Genomic DNA, 24,651 nt, shown 5'->3' with positions numbered 1-24,651 from the left:
GTGTAAAAGGCATCCCCTTGCCGAATGTTTCACTAGTGCAATTTTTAGATTGGTAGTCGGGACGGATTCCGGAAGGCGCAATGACGTAATCTATCTTGCTCGCAATGCTACAACTGTTTAATTTGTTCAGATAATTAACTGGTCAGCCAACCAAATTGCGTTGGTAAAACGTTCTGGTCAGCATCTGAAGGCATCACGTCCCTTCCTGGGGTCCCCAGCGGCTTTTAGCCTAGTGATAGCCCCCAGGACCGTACGGAGACCCTCAGAAGGATGCATCACGACCGGTCCCCTCCTCGATGCGGCTGGCCCTCTAACTGAGACATCGAGTAACGGATCGGCGCAGGGGCCTTCGCTGGTGCAAACAGACTCTTTGCTGGCACAGGAAGTCCAATAATTGGCATCGAGACACTAATTCGCCTTACCGGTCCCTGGTTGACATGGTGCAGGGCCGGTTTTGTTCGCCCGGTTCTGGTGCCCCTGGCTGGCACAGGCCTCTCCACTGTCTCATTGTACACGAAAACCCCCTTTTGTTATTTCTCATTAATCGTTTCATTGCCAGGAGGATCCAGACCAGCACAACAGGCTCTTTGACATACGGAGACCCATCATCTCTCCTATTCGGCAAATGTGCTCCTGGTTGGGGATAACTGCCGGCACATGGTCTCCTGCTAGGGACTGTGGTCACTGACCAGCAATGTGGGTCCTTGATCTTGGAGATCTTGGCCTTGTCTCTGGTGGGGAAATAACCCCTAGGCCCCGGAATAGCACGGAACGGGCTGTTCCATATGGCTGTTTTCAGTCAGTGGCTTCAAATAGAGACACAGTCGCACGGGTCTCCGATCACTGATAGAGCTACTATTACATTTTGGGGTCCGGCCTTCGGGCTGTGATCCCTCCACACGACCTCTGCCCTGCCCTTCTGACCTTTAATTGGGCTCTTGATCGCTGGCCCCAAGGGACCAAACGAGGCATTCGGAACCCATGGAACCCTTGGAGCCTGAGGAGAAAGCGGAGGGAGTCGTGCTTAATTCGGCTCCCCACAAAATAAAGCTTTAGGGACCATTTTAAGTGCCACTGGAATCTTGCATTGCCCTAAAATACATGTTTGGGTCGATTGTGGTGTTCCAATTTAAATTGGGGGCTGATAGAAATAAATGTTATGATGTCCCACAATCAAGGTTCTCGCCGCCTTTTTACCGAAGGAGCCGAACCAGGATTTCAACAGTGTAAGGCAGGGCAATTGTGGTGCCCCTGTATTTCGGTGCCCCTTGAAAGGGATGTTTTGGACCACCTTCAATTGTTCTTTCAATCGCCCACTTGCATTTAGTGTCTCAAGGAAAGAATGCAAGGGTGTTCCAAAAGAAAGGTGTCGTTTGGCCGAATGGGCCGATGCAGAATTTCGTTAATGGATAGGCACGGGCACTGTGATGACTTGTCGTAAAGCCCCAATGCCAACGGAGGCTGCTGGTGCCTGTTTCCTTGAACAGGGTGCCCCTTCCCTGAACGGTTAGATTCAGAATTTTTCCAAAGTGAAAGGCACACCGATTATAATGCGCTGGATTTTGGTGCCCTTTTAAATTATGGTTTGGGGATTTGTAAATGGCCCGCTTTGATTTAGTACCCCTCGGTTATCCAGGTAATGTCGCCCCGCAAGAACGGTTTTAAGATTTTATTTTTGGATTTTGGATTTTATCAGGTCTGAAAGTTCAACATAGTTATGCCACTGGAATTAATGGCTCTTTCAGAATGAGGGGTTAGGGCCCTTTCTGGTGCTCTCTGCAATTGGGTGCTTCCTGAAAATAAAAATTATGTTGCCCTGAAATGAAAGATTTGGTGCTCCCTCACAACTTGGGCCGACGCAGGGTTCCGTCGAGGCCACGGCACGGACGTCGTGGTACCGCTGCAATTTGACGTCTCATAAAAATATAGGTTATGTGGTTCCGAAATAAAGGTACTGTTACCCATTTGCGATGAGATTTGGTGCCTCTTCATAACGTCCAAACCTCCTTGGGCCCAGGGGGAAATGAATTACCCCATTGCCCCTCCCCCTCTGGACCCGCTCCTGCTTTGTGGTGCCTCAGGAAGTGTGGCTCTGGAAAATGAAAGCTAGGATACCAGGTAATGAACTTTTTTGGTGCTCTCTCCGCGAAACAGGCAAATGGAAAATTTTGCACGGGTGAAAGACATATATATTGCGATGTCCATGAATTTTGAACGCTGTTTTAAACCAAAGTTCCTGGAAATTTGAAATGCCCACTTATAGGGTTTTTAAAATAAAGGTTATGGTGCCGCGAAATAAGAGTTATGGTGCCCCAAACTGAACATTTTGGTACCTCCGAGCCCAAGGGGCCAGTCCAGCATTCGTCAGGGTAGGAGGCACAACACTGCTGCGTCCCTGAAATGTGGTGCCCTCAGAAAATGAAGGGTTTGGGCCGGTTATGATATATTCGGATTTCAGTGCCTATCGAAAGTGAATATTTGTGGTCATTTGTGGAGCCCGTGAAATTTTTGGGCCTTTTGAAGATAAAAGTTTTGTAGATATGAAATGAAGATTTTGCTGTCCCTTCACAATGATATTCTGTCGCCCCTCACCCCAACGGACAGGGGACATAGCCCCATCCCAGCCCCACCCCCTACCACTCTAGATCCGCCATTGGTCAAGGTCGGTTGGCAAGACACAGGTCATCGCCTCATCGCCTCAAAGCGTAGCCCATTAGTTCTTCCTAATTCGTCATTCGGCTCCTCGCGTAAGCCCTATTCATGTCGCTTTGGTGTGGATCTGAATATATACCGTGTTGTGCTTATGACTGCAAAACCCAACTCTATGTTACGAAGCGTTGTTTGTACATGCTATGTAGCTGGCGCCTCCATTGCACGAGACATGTGTACTGGGCCACACTGCCTTTAAATTCTCTCCACGCATGCTCTAAGCGCATGTTTCCCTCAAGTGAACAGGTTCCCACCAGCGGCTCAGGTACGCACGCTGTGTCGCTACATACGTCCCGCTGCTATATATATATATATATATATATATATATATATATATATATATATATATATATATACCTGTATCGTGGTTGTATTTCCCTTGGCCTTATGCGAAGTCTGGTTCACTGACTTCTGACTCACGCGGTTACGGGCATCGGTTGCCTTGGCCGATCAGCTGATCGTTCGCGCCATTTTCATTCGCGTCAGCCTGCCTGTTGTCAAGCGCGTTAAGTTCGGCGCGTGGATGAAAATGTTCTAATGGCATTCATAATCGTTCGGACAGGGACGTTTTCCGTTTTGAATTTCTCAAGCGCCGTAGTCACCTAGCACCGGACTCCCGACAGATCGCGACTTGTCGCGTGGGAGTTGGCTTTCGGAGGCGGGCTCAGTGCAGAGCTAGAATTGCTGTTGAACTAGGGTGGGAGTGAAAAATTCCATCGCAAAAGGACCGTGCGGAAGCGAAAAAATCAATTAACAAAAGATGGAACCTATGAGCTCGTGACTGATGCCTCAGAAAACAAAGACATCTATTTCAAGTTGGCATGGACGTAATATCATAAACCTGACCAAACTTTTTGGTTTTTAGCATCTTAAGCCGTTAAAGTGAAACATAATACATTAAAGCATGGTAATTTCGTGACAGTGTACTGAGCATAAGCAATTATTAACACAACTTATTTGATGCCGTACTTTGCACTTCCCTTCCACAGCAATTTAATACAAAGCAAAGCAGAGGAATTCAATAACAAAATAACAGAAAACTCAACAAGCATAAAACACTCAAACAAGAAAACCTTGGACTACTGCACATCAGCCCATCACCAAGTCAAAAACAACAGACATACCTCTGGCTTTTGTTAAGATGGGGTCAGAGAAAACAAACATTTTGTCACTATTTCTTACAAAATACCATGCCTATTCCATGAAAGTAGCCTAACTATGCACAACGTAAAGAGGCCTTACTTCATATCATCCTGTCTTACCTGTTTGTAGCACAGCAGCAGTTGTGAGTTGCTGATTCTTGCAAAATTCCTATTGCCACTTGTCATGCACTTAACCGACTTAACCTACCTTAGAGTAGCCCATATGTTGTACATCATCTCAACTCACCTATCTGCTGACAGCAGCACTTGTGATAACAACATGATATAGCTATTTTTTGGCTGGTTTCAACTCTCATTTTTATTCAGTTTATTCGTATATGCTTGTTGACATCAGACAAAGTTGACAATACGCAAATCAAAATACTTGAAATCACTTTAAACAGCATATTTTGATTGCCATGGCTAACTTATGTCAAGGGCAATGATGGGTATGCTCCACAAAACAATCTCTCTTCTCGAAAAGTAATATAACCTTAAGATGACCATGCCAGTATTGCTGCTTGCCTTTTCAGCTGCAGCAAAGACATCTATCTAGGCTTGTTTATTCATATTTCATGACAGAGTTTGACATGTTGGCTTCACATTTTAAATGAGATGGTCTGACTATTTGTTACATACTAATATTTAACTCATATTATAATTGCTACGCACCTTACAGTATCGCTGTTTTAAGAATATAGTGCACATGTACAGTATAGTCATTTGCCAGCCAGCAAACCATGACAACTATAGAAAACATCTGGTTAAAGCAACCATGAGGGACCACCTCAAGAAATTTGGGGCAAATAATAAAGAATATGGAACAAAATAAGGCCGTTGCATGCCTTGTGGCATCATAATTTGTCTTATGACAAAACTCGATTGATTGAAACGGAAAATGGCGAACTCTGGTTACCAACCATGTGTTGAAAGCAGGTAAGGTAAGCAATTAATTGGTTCACAGGAAGCTTACTGGCTTCTCCCTGCCCCCCCCCCCCCACGAGACAAAAAGTCAGTACCTTTTGTATGGTCTGCTGGCATACAGAGTCATCCCACTCACCCCCCCCCCCCCCCAAATATAAATAGCAATCGTGCTCACCAGCCCACGAGATTAAAATGCGAAACAAGCAAGAGGTGTGCATGATAAACATCTCCAGAGGACAGAATTTCGCCATCAAACACTTCTGTATTAGCTGCGTCAGGTCTGTCCCAAACCTTTGTATGGCAGCATTAGAATGGCCTTGTCAGGTTGCCTGGTGAGTTAGACACTCGAAAGGCTTGGATTTATCATTATTGGGCACCGCCATGAACCAAGAAAACGGTTAAACGAGGGTTTAACGGGGCAAAAATCGCGGTAAAAATAAATTTCGTGCTTCAAGTTGTCCCCTTCATTCCCTGTGAATTGTTCACGGTTGGGTGCATATCACAATATTTGGGCGGCTGGCGAATTAATCCAATTTATGTATGAAATACTTACGAGTTTGCAGTTGGAGAATCTTGCAGAGAAATTGGTCAACATTTTAAGCAACAGATGGTACCTCTAAAGACAACCGAAAAGAAAGGAAGGATAAAGCGGTATCACACCCGTATGATATCAAGAAAAATAAAAGTAGCTAAACAAATATAAAAAACTAATACTTTTCTGGCAAAACTTTGTAATCAGCTGATTTGACAAAATCTGTTTAAATAAGAGCTCAAATGGTGATATTCATCTTGTAAATTTAATTTGGAGACATTCCTTGAATCCTTCACTCCTGCATTTTGGGAGTGATGCAATTTAGTGGTCAAGTTTCCTCGGGAAAAAAGAAATACGTGGAGTAAAATTCCCTACCAGGCCTTGCTGATGTTTGCACTAGGCTCTGCTATCGTGGTGTGGTGGTGAGACGAAAAAATAGGGGATACGTGAAAACCTTGCATTTGGCACACAGCTGCCGATTGTTATGCATTTTGTAAACAAACCCAGCTTAATGCGTACAAGCGGGTGGAGTCGCTGGAGCTCTTGGGCTTGGAGGTACCTGGCGCCCTTGCTCTGTGCATGCATAAACATTATTCAGATGTAGGTGAGGCAGGACATAGCCATAGGTGTCCAGGTTCTGTGGAGCCTCGTTTATGCTTGGTGGTTTCAAGCGAGCTCGGTTTTGGATGACATCTGAAAACCTCAGAAAGGGAAATAGGGGTTTGGCATGTGCGATTAGACAATATCAGGCGGGAGTGAAAAATTCGCATACAATGTTGGGAAAGGGGGTGAAAAATTCCCCCTCATAGGGTGTTGCTTTACACCCAAAGTAGGCAATTCTAGGACACTGCCTCAGTGTGAGATGAAACAAGGGGCAAGAAAATATGGAAGTAAGCAAACATTCTTGCCTCACATGGTTGCAATTGTCGATAAAATAAGGATCATCTTTTCACGAAACATCGTTGCCGATATCTAATACAGCAATAAGATAATGCGTAAGACAGCGAGAGTAGGTACTTACACATGCTTGCGACATAACACATGCAGAAGGGATATCATCATTAACCACATATACATTATATAAATTCACACATTCGCACTCTAATTCTGGTAGCACATATCTACCTTTATATAACTCAGTTCACAACTAGGCATGATATTACGGAGACTAGAAAAAAAAGAATATGAGAAGAAACACAAATGCACGGTGTGCTATCACCTTAACTGAGACATGCATTAGAGAAAACCTGCCTCCGCCCGAAATGGCGGAAATATCAAAATAAACGGCAGAACCTGCCGCCACCCTACTGCCTACCGGCCACCTGTCCGCTAAATACCGACAATAACATGATGCTCTGACATTTGTCTCAGTGCTCCTACATCCGATCGGCTGTTTGTCGCCTAACGCCTACACTTTTGCATCTCCCGTTTCAAGAGCATTTATAGCATGCCCCACACATTGGGCTTGCTGTAAGCGCACTGTTCTCCTGCATCCATGATCAAAGACTTAGCGAAATGATGAAAGGAGCTGAACATATTGAAAACTATTATGATCATATTCAAATAACATGCCCGTATCTTTGTCATATTTCCTTCGGTCTTGTGCATTCACTGGAGTTCGTCTTACGCGATAACAGAGATCGATTGCCTTGGTCGATCATCTTATCGTTCGCGCCATTTTCATTCCCGCCAACCTGTCTGTCGCCAAGCGCGTGCGAACAGTCTGGCGCGTCAATGAAGATGTTCTCGTTGTTCGGGCGGGGAAAGTTTCGCGAGCATCAGAGCCTATCGGCGCCAGCCCATGGACAAAGCACAACTTGTTGCGAGAGACTTGGTCTTTTGGGACGGGGTCAGCGTGAGGTCAAGCTAGGAACAAACTGTTACGGAAGTAAGCAAACAGTGTCTTTTTCCTGTTTTGTTCGCTACGGCTTCAGTTATTAGCAAAATGAGGAATGTTGTTTCACGAAAAATCGCTACCGATACCCAACGCAGCAATAACATGACGTTTAACCCTCGCCATGATAGGCGGTGATTATGGTACTTGTTTTCATACCAAGGCGTGTTCCTAGAATTTCTGGTTTCAGACCAGCGGCAGTTTGTGATGAGCACTCGACGGCGATCTATGGCTTGCTCAGGCGGCAGGCGGCAAAATAATCGCACTACAGAATGTACTCAGAATTGAAGAAGACACACGCCAATTTAAGGTTCGTGTCACTGCAAGGCTTGTTCCCGTAAACATAAAATAAAGCTACGAAGTGCGGTATTCTGTAAAATTTGACCTTTGACCTGTCAACAACATAAAAACCAATACCAATCGTGAGATCATGCCCAGAACAATACACTGCTGTCCTTGGCAAGCTCTATCTTTATCAGCATGGAAACGCCGGGCGAGGGTCGTATCAACCCCCTTTGCCCCTATCAGTCCGAGTTATGCAAAACGGCGAATCAGGGCGATGGCTAAGACATCAGCGAGCATAGGTACTTAAGCATGCGTACAACGCACATGCAGAAGGGATATTACTATCAGTCACATATTTCCTGACCGTAACATTACATGAATCCACACTTTCGCACTCCGATCTGTGGGTGACAAAGCTCTCCCGTTATGTCACTCTGGTCATAATTTGGCCAGATACTCCGGATGGTAGACAATCTTCACAAGAAACAGAAAATGGCACGATATGCCGTCATTTTCACCGAAAGACTCATCTAAATAACTTGTCACCGTCAATCACGAAAACATGTATGTTGCATGTGAGCATTTGGCGTGGCAGTGTTTTTGAGGCAAGTATTTCTGAAGGTGCATTCGTGTTGCCCTGCCATGAGACTGTCGTTAGTGAACGGGGACACGCACTGAAGTTAATTTTCGATAACAAATCCGATCGACTAAACCTATAATGGCCTTTTGACTTGGCCGATTCTGGACCACTACCTGGCGCGAAATTTGATGCATGACTTAACCGCGTGTCTCGACTGAGCGGCCAGAGAGGGTCCACGAGTTAATCAGAGAGGGCTTCTTGAACTGCCACACCTTGCAACGGTATTATCAGAATTTGTATTTGGCAATATTTTTTGTTCTTCTCATTCATTACGGTATTTTCTTAACTTCATGGTTCCGAAAAGAGCTCCTCCCAAGGGGTTCCTGAAACCCTCGCCCTTCTCCCACCCCCCCCCCCCCCCCACCCTTCAACAGCCAGACCCCAATAGAGTTTTCGGTCAAAATTTGGGCCCCCCATACGTTTCTCGATTGGGGCTGAAGGACCTTTCCGTCCCAGTTCAGATTTCCAATCGGTTAATATTACTACACATGATACATTGGTCCTCTCTCTGACGCCGAAGGCCCTCTGACCGGGATGGTTGACCTTGGATCAACGCGGGGTCACTCACCGTTTCAAAAAGGTCCCAAGAGTAGCGGGTTTAATAAATAGCACAGGGATCCCAGTTCGACGCATTTGGGCCCAGGAGAAAACGGGCAGAGGGACGCTGTCCGGTGCTGGTTCCTGACTGACACGAGGCTCGTCCATTAAGGCGCCCGTCAGGAAGGAGGAGAAGGGGAAGGGGCGGCTCCGGTCCAGCACGAGCGAGATACCGAGATGCCCAACACGTCGGGATGTCCGGTCCGCCGCGATGTGTACCGCGGCGAACCGGGTGAAACCGAGTCAGGGGCCTCGGGCTCTGACGCGAAGATGGCGGCGTGCCCGACTGAACTGGCAATGTTTTGACCGCGGACGGGCCTTGCGCGCGTGTGGCGGGGTTTGGTTCTCGGGCGCGGGACAGCACGCGCATGAATGCGTTCTTTGTTTGGCGGCCGGGCTGCCTCGTCCGCCGGCCCGCCGCGGGCGTGGCTGCCGGCCGGACCGTCGAGCTGGGCAGCCTCTGGGCTGGCCTGTGTGTCCGAGCTCCGCGTCCAACCGATTGCACATTATCATTCCCACATATGCACAATGATTGAGCGGAAGCACTGTCCTGCGAATTTGGCGGGCTGCGGTTTGTTTGTCAGACGGGCTATAATACCGATTGGGGGTTTACGCCTCACCGGTTGCTATGGCTATGTCGAGGCGGATCGCCTCTATTACGCATTTATCAGCCATTAGGTACGTGGGATGCGGTAGAGGTGTGGCCAGGACTCCATCCCAGGATACAAAAGGCCACAGATGCACCCCCTTACCACTAACCACCATGCCACCATCGTCCCTCTGCGGCACAGACTGCACCCGTCTCAATAAACTCCAGACTGGTGTTGCTGGACCCCAAATTCTATACTTAGGAGGTTCTGAAGCGTAAAAGGAAGAAAGCGCGTCAAGTTTGATGAACTGGATAGCGAATACAAACTCACTATTCTTCCAATTTATGCGGGCTTATAATCGCAAACCAGCTCAGTGACATACGCTCGGCTCCGCTTTTCAGATGGTGAATCAACAGCGCCTTTAAGCGCGGAACGTGTGTTATGTTTGGTGTGACGTTTGGCAGGCATTTGAATACATTCGCAGGTCAACGTTTGCTTCTTTACTTCCTATTTGCTTGTAACCTTGTAACCTTTGCTTACTTGCAACCAGGAGTGCGGTTCTCTTTTCAGTTGCAGGGCTTTGATCCCCGCCGTAACTTGGGTTGCAGCCCGCATATTTGTGAGAAAGTATGCCAAATTTGGAGAGAAACCAATTTGTTGCATATTTTCACGGTACTATTCGTTGTATTTTCATCCCTCAGCCAACCTACTTATTTTGGTAAGCCACGCCCGTTTAAAACGTACTTAATCGAAGAAACGAATTGTTTGTAGGCTGGGCCATTGAACGCGTCTCACCAAGCAGTAGTGTCCGCATTCAGCTGATGAGACAACCCCCACCCCCTCTCGTTGAGAGTAAAGGCATGCAAAATTCAAAATACGTCCCGTTTGCAAGAGCGTGTGAAATACTTCTGTAACTGGAGGAGGGAGGGGAATCACTCAAATAAAACCACTAACAATATAGGTTAGCGTGTCAGGAGCCGGAGATCTGCATGCGCGCCTACCTGGAGCAGACATCAAACCAGTCAGCCTTACACATCAGTCATCAATTCCCTCAAAAAATGAGAAACATCACTAACACATACAGTAAATAACGGAACCACATACCTCGAAGGATATCTTATCCATAGCACATAATACCAAACAGCAGCTAACCCGACAAGTGATTTCCACGATTGTCCTGCACCTACTGCGGAGCAACCAGCTGTTTCCGACGCCACGAGCCATGGATCTAAGTTTTGAAGTGTTTAATGCACCTCCTGCTATGGGCGTGCTGACGTGGCAGTTTGTGCGCTCAAACGAAACGTTGTCCATATCCATGCATAGTGGTTTAACTGGGCAGCACTTTACAGCACGTCACTCGTCGACTGAGGCGGGCGAAATCGGCTCCGGTAGTCCTTTATCGGGCAATATCCGAACCATTATGTGAAGGGTTGCGAGGAAGTGGGACAGTATCCCGAACCGTTGATCTCACGCACTCTGGACTTTATGAAACTGGACTTCATGAGCGCTGGACTTTACGAACACCGGACTTTATAAACACTGGACTTTATGGTTCTCCTGTGTCCACGGGTTTGGGACGTTTTGTGGATGTTATGAACGCTAGATGCTGCGATTCTGGACTTTTTGACCACTGGACTTTCTGAACTCTGGACGTTTCAATACGCATCCGTTGGATCCAGGGAGTGTGCAGTGGGCGCACGCGTCTCTTCTGATAGGCACGTGAAGGCGCCCCTTTAGAGGCCACCTTGAGGCACCGATGGCGCTCTTCTATGGTGGTCATAGGGGGTCGGCATGCATTTTGGCTGAGAGGGACGCGAACGAGGTTAGCCATGAAGGACTTAGGTCATCCTCATATTCCAGGGCTTTTTACTTAAGCCTCACAAACGCACGTAAGTTGTTCAGTGCATTATCGAGGAACATTATTCACATAGATGAGACAGTAATATTAGCCTTATTCCTCGAAAAAAAAACAGGACAATGGAGGTATAGTTTGGTTGATATTTCGGCAACATGTCTTTATCGAAACAAAAGCAGAAGTGAATTCGATAAAGGCATGTTGCCGAAATGTCAACCAGACCATATCTCCATTTTTCTGTTTTTTTAGGAATAAAGCTAAAATTACTGCCTTAACTATGCAAACCTCACAAACCGTAGCGTGTCTTACGGCGCTAGGTACATGAAGTTTACTGCATCGTTTATCCGCTCAGCTGTTACGATTTGTGTCTTGTGGTAAGAGCAACCATGACTTTTTGCTATGAGAGTGGTACGAGACACCACTACTCAGAAAGATCAAAGAGGATAGTCTTTGTGTTACGACCATCTTTTACCCGCGTCTTTTGTAGTATTCAAGCCAAAAACATTTAGGGGGCAAACCAACATTGGAGGGCCCAACTTAACATTGAAGGAGCCAGGGCCCTCCCAACGCAATGCAAATCGACAGCCGTGATAGGTGGCAACGGGAGTGACTCGCTTATTTGAGACTGCCGACATTGTAGGACGGGTAAGTGCAGTGAGTGTTGGTCTCCTGGGCAAAGGTTCAGTGAGTGTAGGCTTCGTTGGCGTAGTTCCAGTGAGCGTAGGCTTCGTAAGCATGGGTCTTCTGGGCGCAGATCCATTGAGCGTAATTCTCCTGGGCGTAAGTCCGGTCAGCGTAGGTCTCTCAGGTTGTTCCCGCGAATGACTCATTCTTTGACGTCATTTGTGTTTCCCAACCACTCAGCACTCTGATTGGTCGGTTCGGCCTCAGTGCATCACTGGACGCTTGCGGGTGGTGGTCGCGATATACTCAATAGCGGATTGACGTTTGTGTGGTTGGGGCACGCTGCTCGCGTTGAAAGTTGTCGCGCGTGGAGACTGGCCATTGCGGGCCTGTGTCTGCGTGGCTGGCCGCACGGGGCGCTGTTGGAACGTAGTTTCGCTCCATTTGCTCTGATGTGCTCGGCTTCATCCGAAGCCCAAGTTTGAGGATCAGTGGATTATCAGCACGTAGGAGCTTGTACACAGCTTGCCCTGTGATCCTGTGGAAATGAAATTTGTGGACGGATGAGCTGGTGTGTTTTCAAGCTGTGTGGCTATCGAATCACATACCTGAAGCTGACTGCAAGACATGTAGTATTTAAGCATTAATTTTTAATATTGCTTCCAGCAGGCCCAGTAATGATATCTAAAATATCAGTGCTCAGCACCATAGCGGTTGTAGTTCTGTTTTGGCCATCCTACTGTGGATCAATAAAGTCTTCCTTCAAATATAAGATAGGTAGGTACTTTTGAAGGTCTAAGGTGGTAACTATTTCCCTGTGTTTTGTGGTTATTATGTTACATTATGTTACATTATATTATGTTACACTGGCTAGTCATGTGGTCTATATAGAGTCATGGAGTGTTCATGACTATCTATGGGCTGTAGTTTCATGAAAACGATGAGCAACCCACCAAATAGGATTGCAAGCACCATTGGCATTAGCTATCACCTTGATGATACCAATTTTGCCCAGCACTGATTTGGTACTGAATGCATCATTTGGGTTACTTTTTATGGGAGCGATTCTGATATTAGCTGATTGCATCTGTTGTGTACTGTACAGTAAGTGCTCACTGTGTTAATTTTTCTTATTCTCACAAAGGATGTGAACTAATTGAAGAATACCATGACTTGTTTTCATATGGCAACTCTGGCACACACATGGTTGTGTTTCAGTCGACCTGGAAACCAACCTGGACATGTGCTCAGGAGGCAACTCACGGGAAAGCAACAAGATCTCCATCTGGCCAGATGAACCGGCCATCATTCGCCTTGGTCACATGCTCATCTACAACCCTGCCAATGTAAGTCTGACTCAGCTCTGAGTCCATGGCAAATGTGGGCTGCACTCAGTGCATGGTTTCTTGTTTTTGTTGGCGATGCTGGGGAGCAGTATGATCATGAAGCATGGTGGTAATGACTGGGATTTGCTGATGAAAGTTGCACCACAAGTTTATGCTTACCAGTCCTTTGCTAGGAAAACAAAGAGAAATTGTTACATTTTGTACGAAATAGCTGTTTGTGTCCAGCTGGATACAGTGGGAAGTTTTGAGATTATATCTACCAAAATGTGTGTTGATGTAAGTTGTAGGGCATGTGCAAACAATGTCCATTCCCAGAGATAGTTTTTGAACCCTATTTTTTTATTCATTCAGAATGTTTTTCAAATTTGGTTTTTGGGCACAGGGTACCTACTGAGTGTAGCTTGTTTTGCATGCAGTGGGCCTGCCATGCCAGCAGCCATCCAGTTTAAAAAAGTGACCACTTTCCTTTGGCCAGATGGGACTGTGGAGGGGTTTACTCGTAAAACATGCTGCAGCATAGTTGCTGTAGGCTCAGCATACTGCCATCATGGATATCAAGTTACAATGTTTGCCATTTGTCTCCAATTTACCTGTGTGAACTAAAATTGCCAGATTAGGGATCCTGTGAAGTCAAGGCATGTTGAGTGATTGATCCACAAATTTTGCTGTGTCCTGGTAGCAAAATGAAAGGTTTTGTTGAACATATTAAGTTGCCCCCCTCCAGCTCAAAGGCAATTGCTGTTTCCAAGATTGAACAAAGCTGTACTGACAGAATTAAAGATCAACTTTGAATCACCGGCATGGTGTGGGAGCCAATGTTCAAGTTCGCACCATAAAACTGTAGTCATAGTTATGCAATAGCTTGGATGTGCACACATTGCACATTGTGTCTGTCAGCTGAATTGATTGTAAAACAGAGCATGGAAAATGTCATGTTACATCCTTTGCATGCAAATGAAGTTTACCAAAAACAGGCCAGCTGGAAAGAAAGCTTGAGAGTGGCTGGCACACTGAGCCCCCCAGTCAGCAGCGCCCCACCCTCGGGGCATTGTATGGAACCGACAGCCAACACCAACCAACAGACGACACCGGGAGACTAGAAATGCGACCTGTTGCTACCTGGCTGCCCGAGTGGGGCTGAACGAATGCTGTAGTGGCACTGGTGTTCCGAGGAGCACATTGGGGCTTGGGCTGGCAGCACTAGGAGTGTGCAGGCTCCTGAGGAGTGCCCAGTAATGGAGGCATGCATTAAATACAGAGAGTCTGTCGTTCCTCCGTGACGTGTCAGTTTGTGCCAGCTTTGGGCAGGCAACCATTTAAGCCAGTGTCTGTCCTTGGTGATGCTGTCACTGTGTTTCTTAGGACGACAATGTGGCATCCCCGCCAGTGCCCTGGTGACTGTGTGATGCTTCTGCAGGTGCAGCGATGCGATCTGAAGATCCATGCTCCGCGCGGCTACGGCGTCAGCATGACTATCAACAGCATGCACTTGAACTTCCGCCGCAATGAGTTCACCGGCTCCATCTCCTGTCACGACTACGTCCAGGTGAGGTGGTCATCAGTGAGTCGAGCCGGGCGCCCGGACCTACGGGATTGGCGTGATCATTAATAACAATCCACCAGTTTTCTGTTGTATCGTCTGCACTTACAGGGTGACGAGTCTTGCCACCACGCCACGCCATCGGACTTGTGGTTCTAGTAGACCATTACGAGTGTCGAAGTGGCGTCGGTGGCTTATTGCACTGAAATGTGGTTCTAGTGTAACTCTTAACTCCATGAGAGGCGGGCGCTGTGTTCGTCAAACAACCGTGATTTATGTCGTGCTTGCTGGGCGCCTTAGTGGCGCAGCGACAATCGCTGGTCCTGTCGCCGCACCATGACGAAATCGCATCTCACACGACGTCGCTCTGCGACAGTTCTTCCGCAAATGGGACTCGTTCCTGGCCAAGGCGCTGGCCAAGGTCTCGGACAGCTTCGCCGACAAGAGTGACGTCATCTGCCGGCAGAATTACAAGGTTAGTGACCTGCCGCTGACCCCGGCCGTCCTTACGGCTCAGTGGACTTGGGCACCTCCCCATAAGGAACTCGAGCTTAGCTGAACCGCTTCCAACTGCATTGCGTCTGAGCGGAGAGGCAATCACGATTGCAAAAGTATTATTTCGACGCAACGGGTGCAGAATATCGATGCATTTCTCAGTTGGACTCAGGGCTTTGTATCGTAGCGTTACGAGAGAGACGTATCAGCAATCAGAGCCATCTGTCGTGTGAAACATTGCGTACCCTAGCTGGCAACATACGGCCGACCGTGCGTGTGTGTGTCGTTACACACAGGCTTTGGAAAGGAAATATCTATGAGCGTCAGGTGTAATATTCGCCGGACAAGCTAGTTCCTACGTGCTTCGATCAGGGGCGTAGGATACAACACTGACTGCGCCAACGTAGGCGGGGATGGGGAAGGGGGGGGGAGGGCGACTTTTCATGGTCATTCTACCTTTTCGGTGACGCTTGGTAACAGCGTATTTAAAGTGACCCCACCCACACAAGCATACACTCAAACACACTTTGTGTGCTGCTTGTGGCAGCATGCTGCTAAGAGGCGCACAGCTCCTATATGTAGCGGTACGGCACATCCACTTGCCTCAATGGAATTGATTGGTTCCCGTATAGCTGCTACCTCCGGCTGCCGAATGCAGACGCGTGAATGTCCAATGCGCTGAGGAATGCCAGTAGAGTACTTAAGGGACAGGGTACATATTTTGTGAAAAATTACGTTTATGGGTTCGGTTATGGGAATTTAGGAAATCACCGTTCTTTTTCCGAATGGTTGAATGTTGTTACCGATTGCACTTTTTGCGATAATTAGCTACATCCACATTACTCCAGTTTTCAACACAGACAGCAACTGTGGGTGTAAACGCCCGGAAAGTAATTCTTTATTTTAAAACTAAGTTGCTGAGAAACGGAAACGGGTGGGTAGTGGGATGCCGGTAGTGTAGATGGTTAACACGTCTGCGTTAACCGCTGCCTATATAATATAATATAACTGCATATAACTGGTGAGCATTGGATGGCGGGTGGGTATGGATACAGCCCATGGATGTCAGGAGAATTGGGTAAAGGAAAGGTTGCGGGCACTCGACCTTCAGACTGTTCTGCGCTGACATAAAATGTACATGCAGTTTTCGTTTCCTTGGTGTATTCGTTGCATTTGTCGGCTTGTGCGTCCGATAAATTTCGTTCATGAAAGTAACTTTGTTGGCACAAAATGGCTTACAATGCCCGATTTTGGGAACACCCGCGCACGTCAGGGCGCCAGAAAGTCGCCAGCCACCGAAGGGAACGCTGCTTCAGACAAAAACTCGCACGCGTAAGCCGTCTCGCGCATCGTAAGTGCATTAAACGCACACGCGATACGTGGATCACCCAGCCGGAGCATGCGTTCGATACGTGGATCGCCCAGCCGGAGCACGCGTCCGAATCAGGTGCAGATGCATCGGTCAGTTGCTTCGCGGCAGACGTTACAAACTGTCACGCCGATGGCCTCCACGGAGGGATGGGGGGGGGGGGGGGGGGGAAGGAAACACTTATTTTATTTGGGGTAATGACAGTGATACATACCGAACGTTCTAGACTTCTGGGATCAGCGCCGACGCTAAGCGTTGTTTGTTGCGTGAGCCCTGACTGCGTCCTCCGACTGCGAAATTCCTGGCCCACGGCACAGTTTTGTGGTGAAAGCGTAACGTGCCGCAGTGCTCGCACGGTTCATCCTGTCCTCTGACGTCACTTGACCTTTAGCGTGACCGCTACCACCGGTCGTAGGCTATCCCAGTCAGGAGGCAAGTAGGAAGCGGCTAAAGCGACTCGAACCGATCCCGCTACTGACAAGCGAGTCTCATTGTGGACGTTCTAACCAACAGAGCTACGGGGCGGACACACGCTACGCTGCGTAGTGTATCTTGACACTGCGGACCAGAGGCGTCCGACATTGAGCCGGGGCGGCCGGGGCGTCGAATGCCGGCAACTGATTTCCAGGCCAGCTAACACCTAAGCCCAGCCTCGGACTGATGTGCATGCCGTACATGCGCAGCCGTTGGTGTGCCTCCGTAGCTTCCGAAGAATACTCTTTCTATCCAAAGCGATCCACAGCATCTAGAATTTTGTCGTTTTTGCGCGAAATCTTGGGCCGGGCGGCTATTCCCAAAGCCCTTCCACAGTAAAATCACCGCTAGGTTCCACTCAACTCACATTGGGCCCGTGTTAAGGTTGCAATGTGCATAATTACAATAGCGTGCAGACAGAACTCTTAGCGAAAAGGAAAACGCCACGTGAATCAATGGAGTGTTGGACGTGCTGCCACATGTCTAATTCGAACTGACGCCGAAGTTCTTTAATTTTTTGGATGTGAAGATCTTCCAGTCTAGATCCTCCGTGTCGGTTGACTTGTCATGAAGCTAAAAAAGCTGGATGCCTGTTGTGTTCAGTTTTGTAATATTCTCCATCCCAGCTCAGTCACTGTTGCTGCCCCTTGTTGGGTCGTGCAGAATGTCATAGCTGCACTTATCATACATAAGCACGTGCTGGCCCTGTCGCCGTACTGACAGCAGTCCGTCTGCGGGCGTCGCTCGGCGCGCATTGTGTGATAATCTGCAGCGTAGGAGTCGGCCAGCCTCCACGCCCGCGCGCTTGTGACGCCGTGGAAGTTCGCGGCTCCTTGGGCGACCTCCAGTGACCCTGGTGCGATCTGCCCGCAGGTGGACATCCCGCGGCCCGAGCTCTACCACGTCGGCAAGACGGCCAACATTTTCTATACGCTGAAGAACAAGATTGAGTTCAGGTACCGCAGCGGCGAGGAAAACAACCGCGACAAGGAGTTCACCATTGTCGCCACGGCCTTCAAGAGCACCAGTGAGTGACGAGCCGGCGGGTACGGTCGGCGCTGGGTCAGTGGGTGAAGACCGGCGGCGCGGTCTGGCCGCAGCGGCACCGACACAGCTGGCGGCGGCGAGCGGAGACCTGGCTGCCAGCCGCTCCCGGAGTCGCCGGTGGGCTGCGGCGCCGCCGGTCCCGCTTTCGTGCGCTGCGCTGCGGTATGGAGCGGACCGGGTATTTCCAGGGTGCTGGGAGGCGACGGTGACGCGACGCGCGGCCTGCGGCGTCATGGCGGGCTGTGCAGCGGCTGTCTCCGCCTACGGTTGTGGTGCCCGGCCCCCTGACGCCCTGGGCGTGCCGCTGACCCCGCAGCCCGGCGCCGGTGGCCCGCCGGCCTCGGCATGCGCCGCGGCCAGACGGCATTGAGCTTTGGCCGGTTGTCAGGTCACGTGTCCGGCGATCGGCTTACGCGTCGTCATGCCCGGCCCGTGTCGGTCACACCGCGGCACGAACAGATCTTGCCACCTCCTCCCGCAGACCACCGTGTCGGTCACATCTCGGAGTAAACAGACCTCCCCACCCTTCCCCGCAGCTCGCCATGACTGTCACACCCGGCCCGTGACGGTCACATCGCGGGACAGACAGACCCCCCCCCCCCCTTCCAAAGATCGCTGTGACTGTCACTACTGGCCCGTGACGGTCACATCGCGAGACAGATAGACCCCCCCCCCCCTCCAAAGATTGCCGTGACGGTCACATCACGGGACAAACAGACCCTCCTCCCCTCCAAAGATCACTGTGATGGTCAGAGGAAGGAGGTCTGTCTGTCACTGCGGGGCAGACAGACCTCCCCACCACCGCATGAGTTACCGTGGCGTCCAGAACTGGGTCAGAGGTTGTTGTTTCAAAATCGCTGCAGCTTGCGGAGCATATTATGATCACAAGTCCGTTGTCTCATGCCACGCCTGTCAAACTACGTGGCACCGTTTATAAACATGGGAGTTGAAGTTCTCCGAAGTCGATGGAAAACTTCACCCATGGCCAGCTTATTCTACGCTGTTTGCTCCACGTAGCCGGTTCGCCGCTCCAGATAGAAACAAACGCTTGTCTGTTGACTCCGCGCCTATGAGCAGCCGCGAGATGCTGTGGCCGGTGCAGGCGCGCGATTGCCGCGCTGTCCTCCCTGACGCGGGATTGCGAGTGTGACCTTCGCGGCCGCCCGACTCGTGCCTGGGGCGCAGCGTGGGGCCGACCGACGTGGGATCGCATGTTGCGGCCGACGGCCAGATACCAGCCGAGCAGCTTGGCAGAACCGGACCGGCGCGGCGCCGGCCGACTGGCCCGGGCCGTGCCGCCCTCGCTCGGAGAGGCTCGACTCGCGGACTCGCCGGGTCATGCTTCCTGTCAAGTCCCGTTGGGGGGGGGGGGGGGGAGGGGTTCGGTCATGTAGCTGGGTTACCGTCGGCTATAGAGATCTGCATTCGTGCTCAACGCACCGGGAGCGGACCCAGCGCGCACCGACACCCTCCGTCCGTCACTGCTCGGGCGGGCGGGCGGACCGCCGGGAGCTTCCCAGCGCTAGAGAGGCGAGCATGGTGATGAACGGGGGTGTCGCCGCAGAAGCGGAGGGGGACCGGAGGGGCAGTGCACGAAACTGTCCCCACCCCAGAAGGCGCCGTTGTCCTCTGGCAACAGCGACAAGCCTGTTGTGATTGGTTGGCCTCGCAGGCTGAACGGCGCTGCCTCTGCTGTCGAGTGCTGTTTCGCCTTACCGGCGTTCCCCTGTACATTGGGCAGCCCTCTCCGCGTCAAATACTGGCTTGTAGTGCACACGTCCGCTTGTGACCGCGACGGTCATCGTGGCCTCGTGATCTGACCACATGGTGTTGTGACCCTCAGACGGCTCCTGCCCCGATAAGTACATCCGATGCGGCGTCGAGTCCATCAGCTTCTGCATTGCCGATTCGTTGCGCTGCGACAGCTTCATCAACTGCGGCTTCCCCAGCAGCGGGGTGGATGAGCAGGGATGCGGTGGTGAGTAGTCCCGTTCTCGGCAATACCTGCCATCTCGTAGCGAACGCTGGAGTCTCACCGTACTTGCCCGCAGAAGAATACGCTACGAGCTACCCTATTCTTTTTTCCTTTCTTTTTTGCTAGCTCGATGTATGATTAGACCAGGACTTATGGCGTGAAAGCAGCAGCTACAATCCACTCTATGTTTCCGATGTTTCGAGCGTTAAACTGGTTCACGCTAGCAAGAACGCTAGCGTAGCACGCTATCGGTCCATGAATTACGTGACACTATTTACCCGGTCCATGCGCAAAAGGTCTAGCCACAGCGCCGCCACAGCACCATCGATCAGCTGGTGTGCGCCGACAGCCGGGACACTCGGCCTGTCGCATCACTGCGCGGGCTGCTGCTCCACATGCATCACTATCGGCGGTCGTCAAACAAAGGGACGGACCGCTGCACCTGATAACAGTCCCGGCGTCTCACCTGTCGCTGGGAGGGGTCAGCGATCTCTCGCCTGTCGCTGAGGGGCCAGCGACCTCCCGGTCGGCCGCCTCGAGCCACCGCTCCGGCTGACCCACCGGTCGCTTGTCGCCGCCTCCGCCGTCATTCTAGGCTCTACGTGGGGCCCACAGCCACTGTCAAATGCTGCGCTGCGTGAGCACGCCACGGCTCGCACGCCCACGCGGTGTCCCGCGCGGTGACGGCAAGCGAGGGGGAATTTTCCCACTTATGGAAAAGTTTCTGGGCGCGCGACGATCAGCGCAGTTGCCGCCGGCCCTGCGGTGGGCTGTGGTGCGTCGGTCGGATGCCCAGACGGGCCTCCGGTGACGTTTGACCGGCGCTCGGCCCGGCAGAGGACGTCTGGCACGTGGACAGTGCCATGTCGACGCACACCTTCATTTGGGTGACGCTGGTGCTGACGCTGGCCGTGTTCATCTGCTGCCTGATATCGTGCGCCATGCGCTGCTGGGCGGGGCCGGCCCCGGCGGCCGGCAGCGGCCAGCTCCGGCTCTGGTTCGGCAACAGCAGGTCAGTGGTGGCACAGTGCCGCCGTGCCAGCGGCGGCGGCCGGGCCATGGGAGGGTCATCGCGGGAGTAATGTCAGACTGGGACGACAAATGTAGTTCAGTCTCGGGGAGTGTCGGGTGCGGGGCAATGTCAGACTGGGACGACAAATGTAGTTCAGTCTTGGGGAGTGTCAGGTGCGGGGCAGTGTCAGACTGGGACGACAAATGTAGTTCAGTCTCGGGGAGTGTCAGGTGCGGGGCAATGTCAGACTGGGACGACAAATGTAGTTCAGTCTTGGGGAGTGTCAGGTGCGGGGCAATGTCAGACTGTGACGACAAATGTAGTTCAGTCTCGGGGAGTGTCAGGTGCGGGGCAATGTCAGACTGGGACGACAAATGTAGTTCAGTCTTGGGGAGTGTCAGGTGCGGGGCAGTGTCAGACTGGGACGACAAATGTAGTTCAGTCTCGGGGAGTGTCAGGTGCGGGGCAATGTCAGACTGGGACGACAAATGTAGTTCAGTCTTGGGGAGTGTCAGGTGCGGGGCAATGTCAGACTGGGACGACAAATGTAGTTCAGTCTCGGGGAGTGTCGGGTGCGGGGCAATGTCAGACTGGGACGACAAATGTAGTTCAGTCTCGGGGAGTGTCGGGTGCGGGGCAATGTCAGACTGGGACGACAAATGTAGTTCAGTCTCGGGGAGTGTCAGGTGCGGGGCAATGTCAGACTGGGACGACAAATGTAGTTCAGTCTCGGGGAGTGTCAGGTGCGGGGCAATGTCAGACTGGGACGACAAATGTAGTTCAGTCTTGGGGAGTGTCAGGTGCGGGGCAATGTCATACTGGGACGACAAATGTAGTTCAGTCTTGGGGAGTGCCAGGTGCGGGGCAATGCCAGACTGGGACGACAAATGTAGCTCAGTCTCGGGGAGTGTCAGGTGCGGGGCAATGTCAGACTGGGACGACAAATGTAGTTCAGTCTTGGGGAGTGTCAGGTGCGGGGCAATGTCAGACTGGGACGACGAATGTAGTTCAGTCTCGGGGAGTGTCAGGTGCGGGGCAATGTCAGACTGGGACGACAAATGTAGTTCAGTCTTGGGGAGTGTCAGGTGCGGGGCAATGTCGGACTGGGACGACAAATGTAGTTCAGTCTCGGGGAGTGTCAGGTGCGGGGCAATGTCAGACTGGGACGACAAATGTAGTTCAGTCTTGGGGAGTGTCAGGTGGGGGGCAGTGTCATACTGGGACGACAAATGTAGTTCAGTCTTGGGGAGTGTCAGGTGCGGGGCAATGTCGGACTGGGACGACAAATGTAGTTCAGTCTCGGGGAGTGTCAGGTGCGGGGCAATGTCAGACTGGGACGACAAATGTAGTTCAGTCTCGGTGAGTGTCAGGTGCGGGGCAATGTCAGACTGGGACGACGAATGTAGTTCAGTCTCGGGGAGTGTCAGGTGCGGGGCAATGTCATACTGGGACGACAAATGTAGTTCAGTCGTGGGGAGTGTCAGGTGCGGGGCAATGTCCGCAGCAGTGTCATAGTCAGAGCTTCCTTGGTGGGGACAGTGTCATTGCCAGTGCTAGAATACCACTAGCTCAAAAACGCGGTGTGGGGCAGGGAGTTGAGCGGAAATAATCTGTCGGGGAGTGGTGTAGCAGTCCAATTGTTCCACCTCTCGTGCCCATCGTCAGACTTCTCCCATCAGCTGATATCGCTCATGCTCTTCGCAGCACCAGGCCCCCACTCAAACTCGTGTGGTCTGCCGGATCCTCACTCATATTTATTGAACCCCAGGTCGTCCCTCACATCCGTCACACCCCCGCCGTCAGGTGCCCGCTGACAGTTTCCGTGTGCGCCAGGTCGCCGGCCGGCAGCGGGCCGACGTCGTCGAGCGGCGGGCCGGCGCCGGCCGAGCGGCAGCACCTCTCACCGCTGCCCAGCTACGATAGCGTGGTGCGCGACCTGGGCTCGCACGACGCTGGCCTGCAGTCGCCGCCCGCGTACAAGGACCTGTTCCCGGAGCAGGCCGGCATCGAGATGGTGCCGCTCGACCCGACCAAGCGGACGGCGGACGGCCGGCCGCCGCGGCCGTGACGCGCCGGGGCCAGTGATAAACTCCTGTGATCGGTTCAACAGCTAGCCGCGACAGCCTAGACTAGGTTCGGCTCCCGCAGTCGGACACGGGTGCACCTGCGCACAACATCGCGTAACGGCTAGAGCGTGTGCGCGTAGGTTAGAAGAGAGGCTGGGTGGAGCGTGCCGCTGAATGGGAATGCATGGTGTGTCAGCGATAGGGGCGGCTGGCCTGCCGCGTGATAGTGCCTTTTGCCGCTGTCGCTGTGATGCTGCGCAGTAATGGTAGGTGACTACGGGTCAGATATGTACGGCAACCTCGCTGTCGGCATTCCTGGTGCTAAGTCTTTGTGCGGAAGTGGAGAATGCATTGGTTGTTTAAGCTGAATCAGACTTAACAGTGTAGCATCTGAAAAAGCAGTGGCATTGTTCCGTGATGTTTTGTGGGACCGTTTGTCATGCGAGCTGTGCTTTCTCTTTGTCTTATTCATTGGCATGATATGATCGTTGATCATCGCCCGATGTTGTATATAGTAACTGACGCGCTTCGATCCAACGCCGGCTTCCTCTGGGCGGAGTACAACTAGAGTTCAAATTTACGAGCTCGATCTAAATTCGCTGCGTTACGCCTGTTCAATAAGAGTGCGTGTGAGGTTATCCGTTAAGTGATATGGCTAGTCTAAGATAATCTACTTATTTTCATACCGGTGCTTCATGCAATACCAAGTGTAGTCACGTAAGATTCGTTCCTGTGTGCCATCCATTCGAATGGCTTTGATTCATGTACAATATGCCTAGTTAGGGTTGTCTGCATCCGCGGCCAGGGTTGAAACCTAGTTGTAATAGAGCAGTGCGTCTCGTCTGCGGTCCGACTGCTCAAGTCAGTATTTACCAACTATTAGTATGCTGCGTCTTTTTCCCGGAAATGTCGCAAAATGTCTTCGATCTAAGCAAGGTAGCATGAATGTAGTTTATAGTCGGGTTTTCCAGTGTTTGCCTTTGATTGTCCCGTCTTGGCGCCCTCCAGGCTCGCGAAGCGCGGCGGCTGTCGACGTCAACGGGTGCTGCTATGGGGGGGGGGGGGGGGAGGGGGGCACAGTGCGTGGAATGTATCTTACTTCGTCGTCCATCCAGTGCAGTGCGCCGTTGTGTGACCGATGGGCACACCTCTGCTTTCTGGTCTGGCAGGTGGATGTCGCCACTAGTGGCTCGGCAGGTCAGTCCGCCGTTGCGCGACAGCTCGTGATCTTGTTCACGCACAGTGCACTTAAGCTCGCGTTTTCTGTCCACGTGGGACAGTTAAAAAGGTGCCCTAAACCAGATTCTATATTTCCGTGTGTGGGATGTGGCTAGTGCAGCTATCGACTAATGTTGCCGGCAGTATGGAGCATGCCCGCCGCCTGTGGCCGGTCCGGCACGCGCCGAGTGGTGTAAGCTGACGCGACGACGGGCCACGTGGACCAGACTGGGTCGACCCGGACCTCCGCCGGGCCGCGGTGTACCCGCAGGCGGCGCCGCTCCTGTGTATGGCTGTGGGCGGCGCGGGGGTGCGTG

General features: G+C 51.3%; 1 protein-coding gene across 1 annotated transcript; it reads left to right on the top strand.

Moving 5' to 3' along the window:
* The first annotated feature begins 12,089 nt into the window (after nt 1-12,089).
* LOC119102566 (uncharacterized) lies at nt 12,090-24,163 on the top strand. The gene is made up of 8 exons (XM_037225962.1): nt 12,090-12,569; nt 13,011-13,138; nt 14,556-14,684; nt 15,055-15,153; nt 17,890-18,043; nt 19,907-20,041; nt 20,876-21,050; nt 22,884-24,163. The coding sequence occupies exons 1-8, from the start codon at nt 12,470-12,472 to the stop codon at nt 23,116-23,118; spliced, it is 1,155 nt and encodes a 384-aa protein (XP_037081857.1). The 5' UTR covers nt 12,090-12,469; the 3' UTR covers nt 23,119-24,163.
* The last annotated feature ends 488 nt before the right edge of the window (nt 24,164-24,651 follow it).

Source organism: Pollicipes pollicipes, unplaced genomic scaffold, assembly GCF_011947565.3.
Source record: "Pollicipes pollicipes isolate AB1234 unplaced genomic scaffold, Ppol_2.1 Scaffold_5724;HRSCAF=6776_pilon_pilon_pilon, whole genome shotgun sequence".
NCBI classification, from domain to species: Eukaryota; Metazoa; Arthropoda; class Thecostraca; order Pollicipedomorpha; family Pollicipedidae; genus Pollicipes; species Pollicipes pollicipes.
The sequence above is the reverse complement of the archived record's forward strand: the minus strand, read 5'-3'. Positions and strand labels throughout refer to the sequence as shown.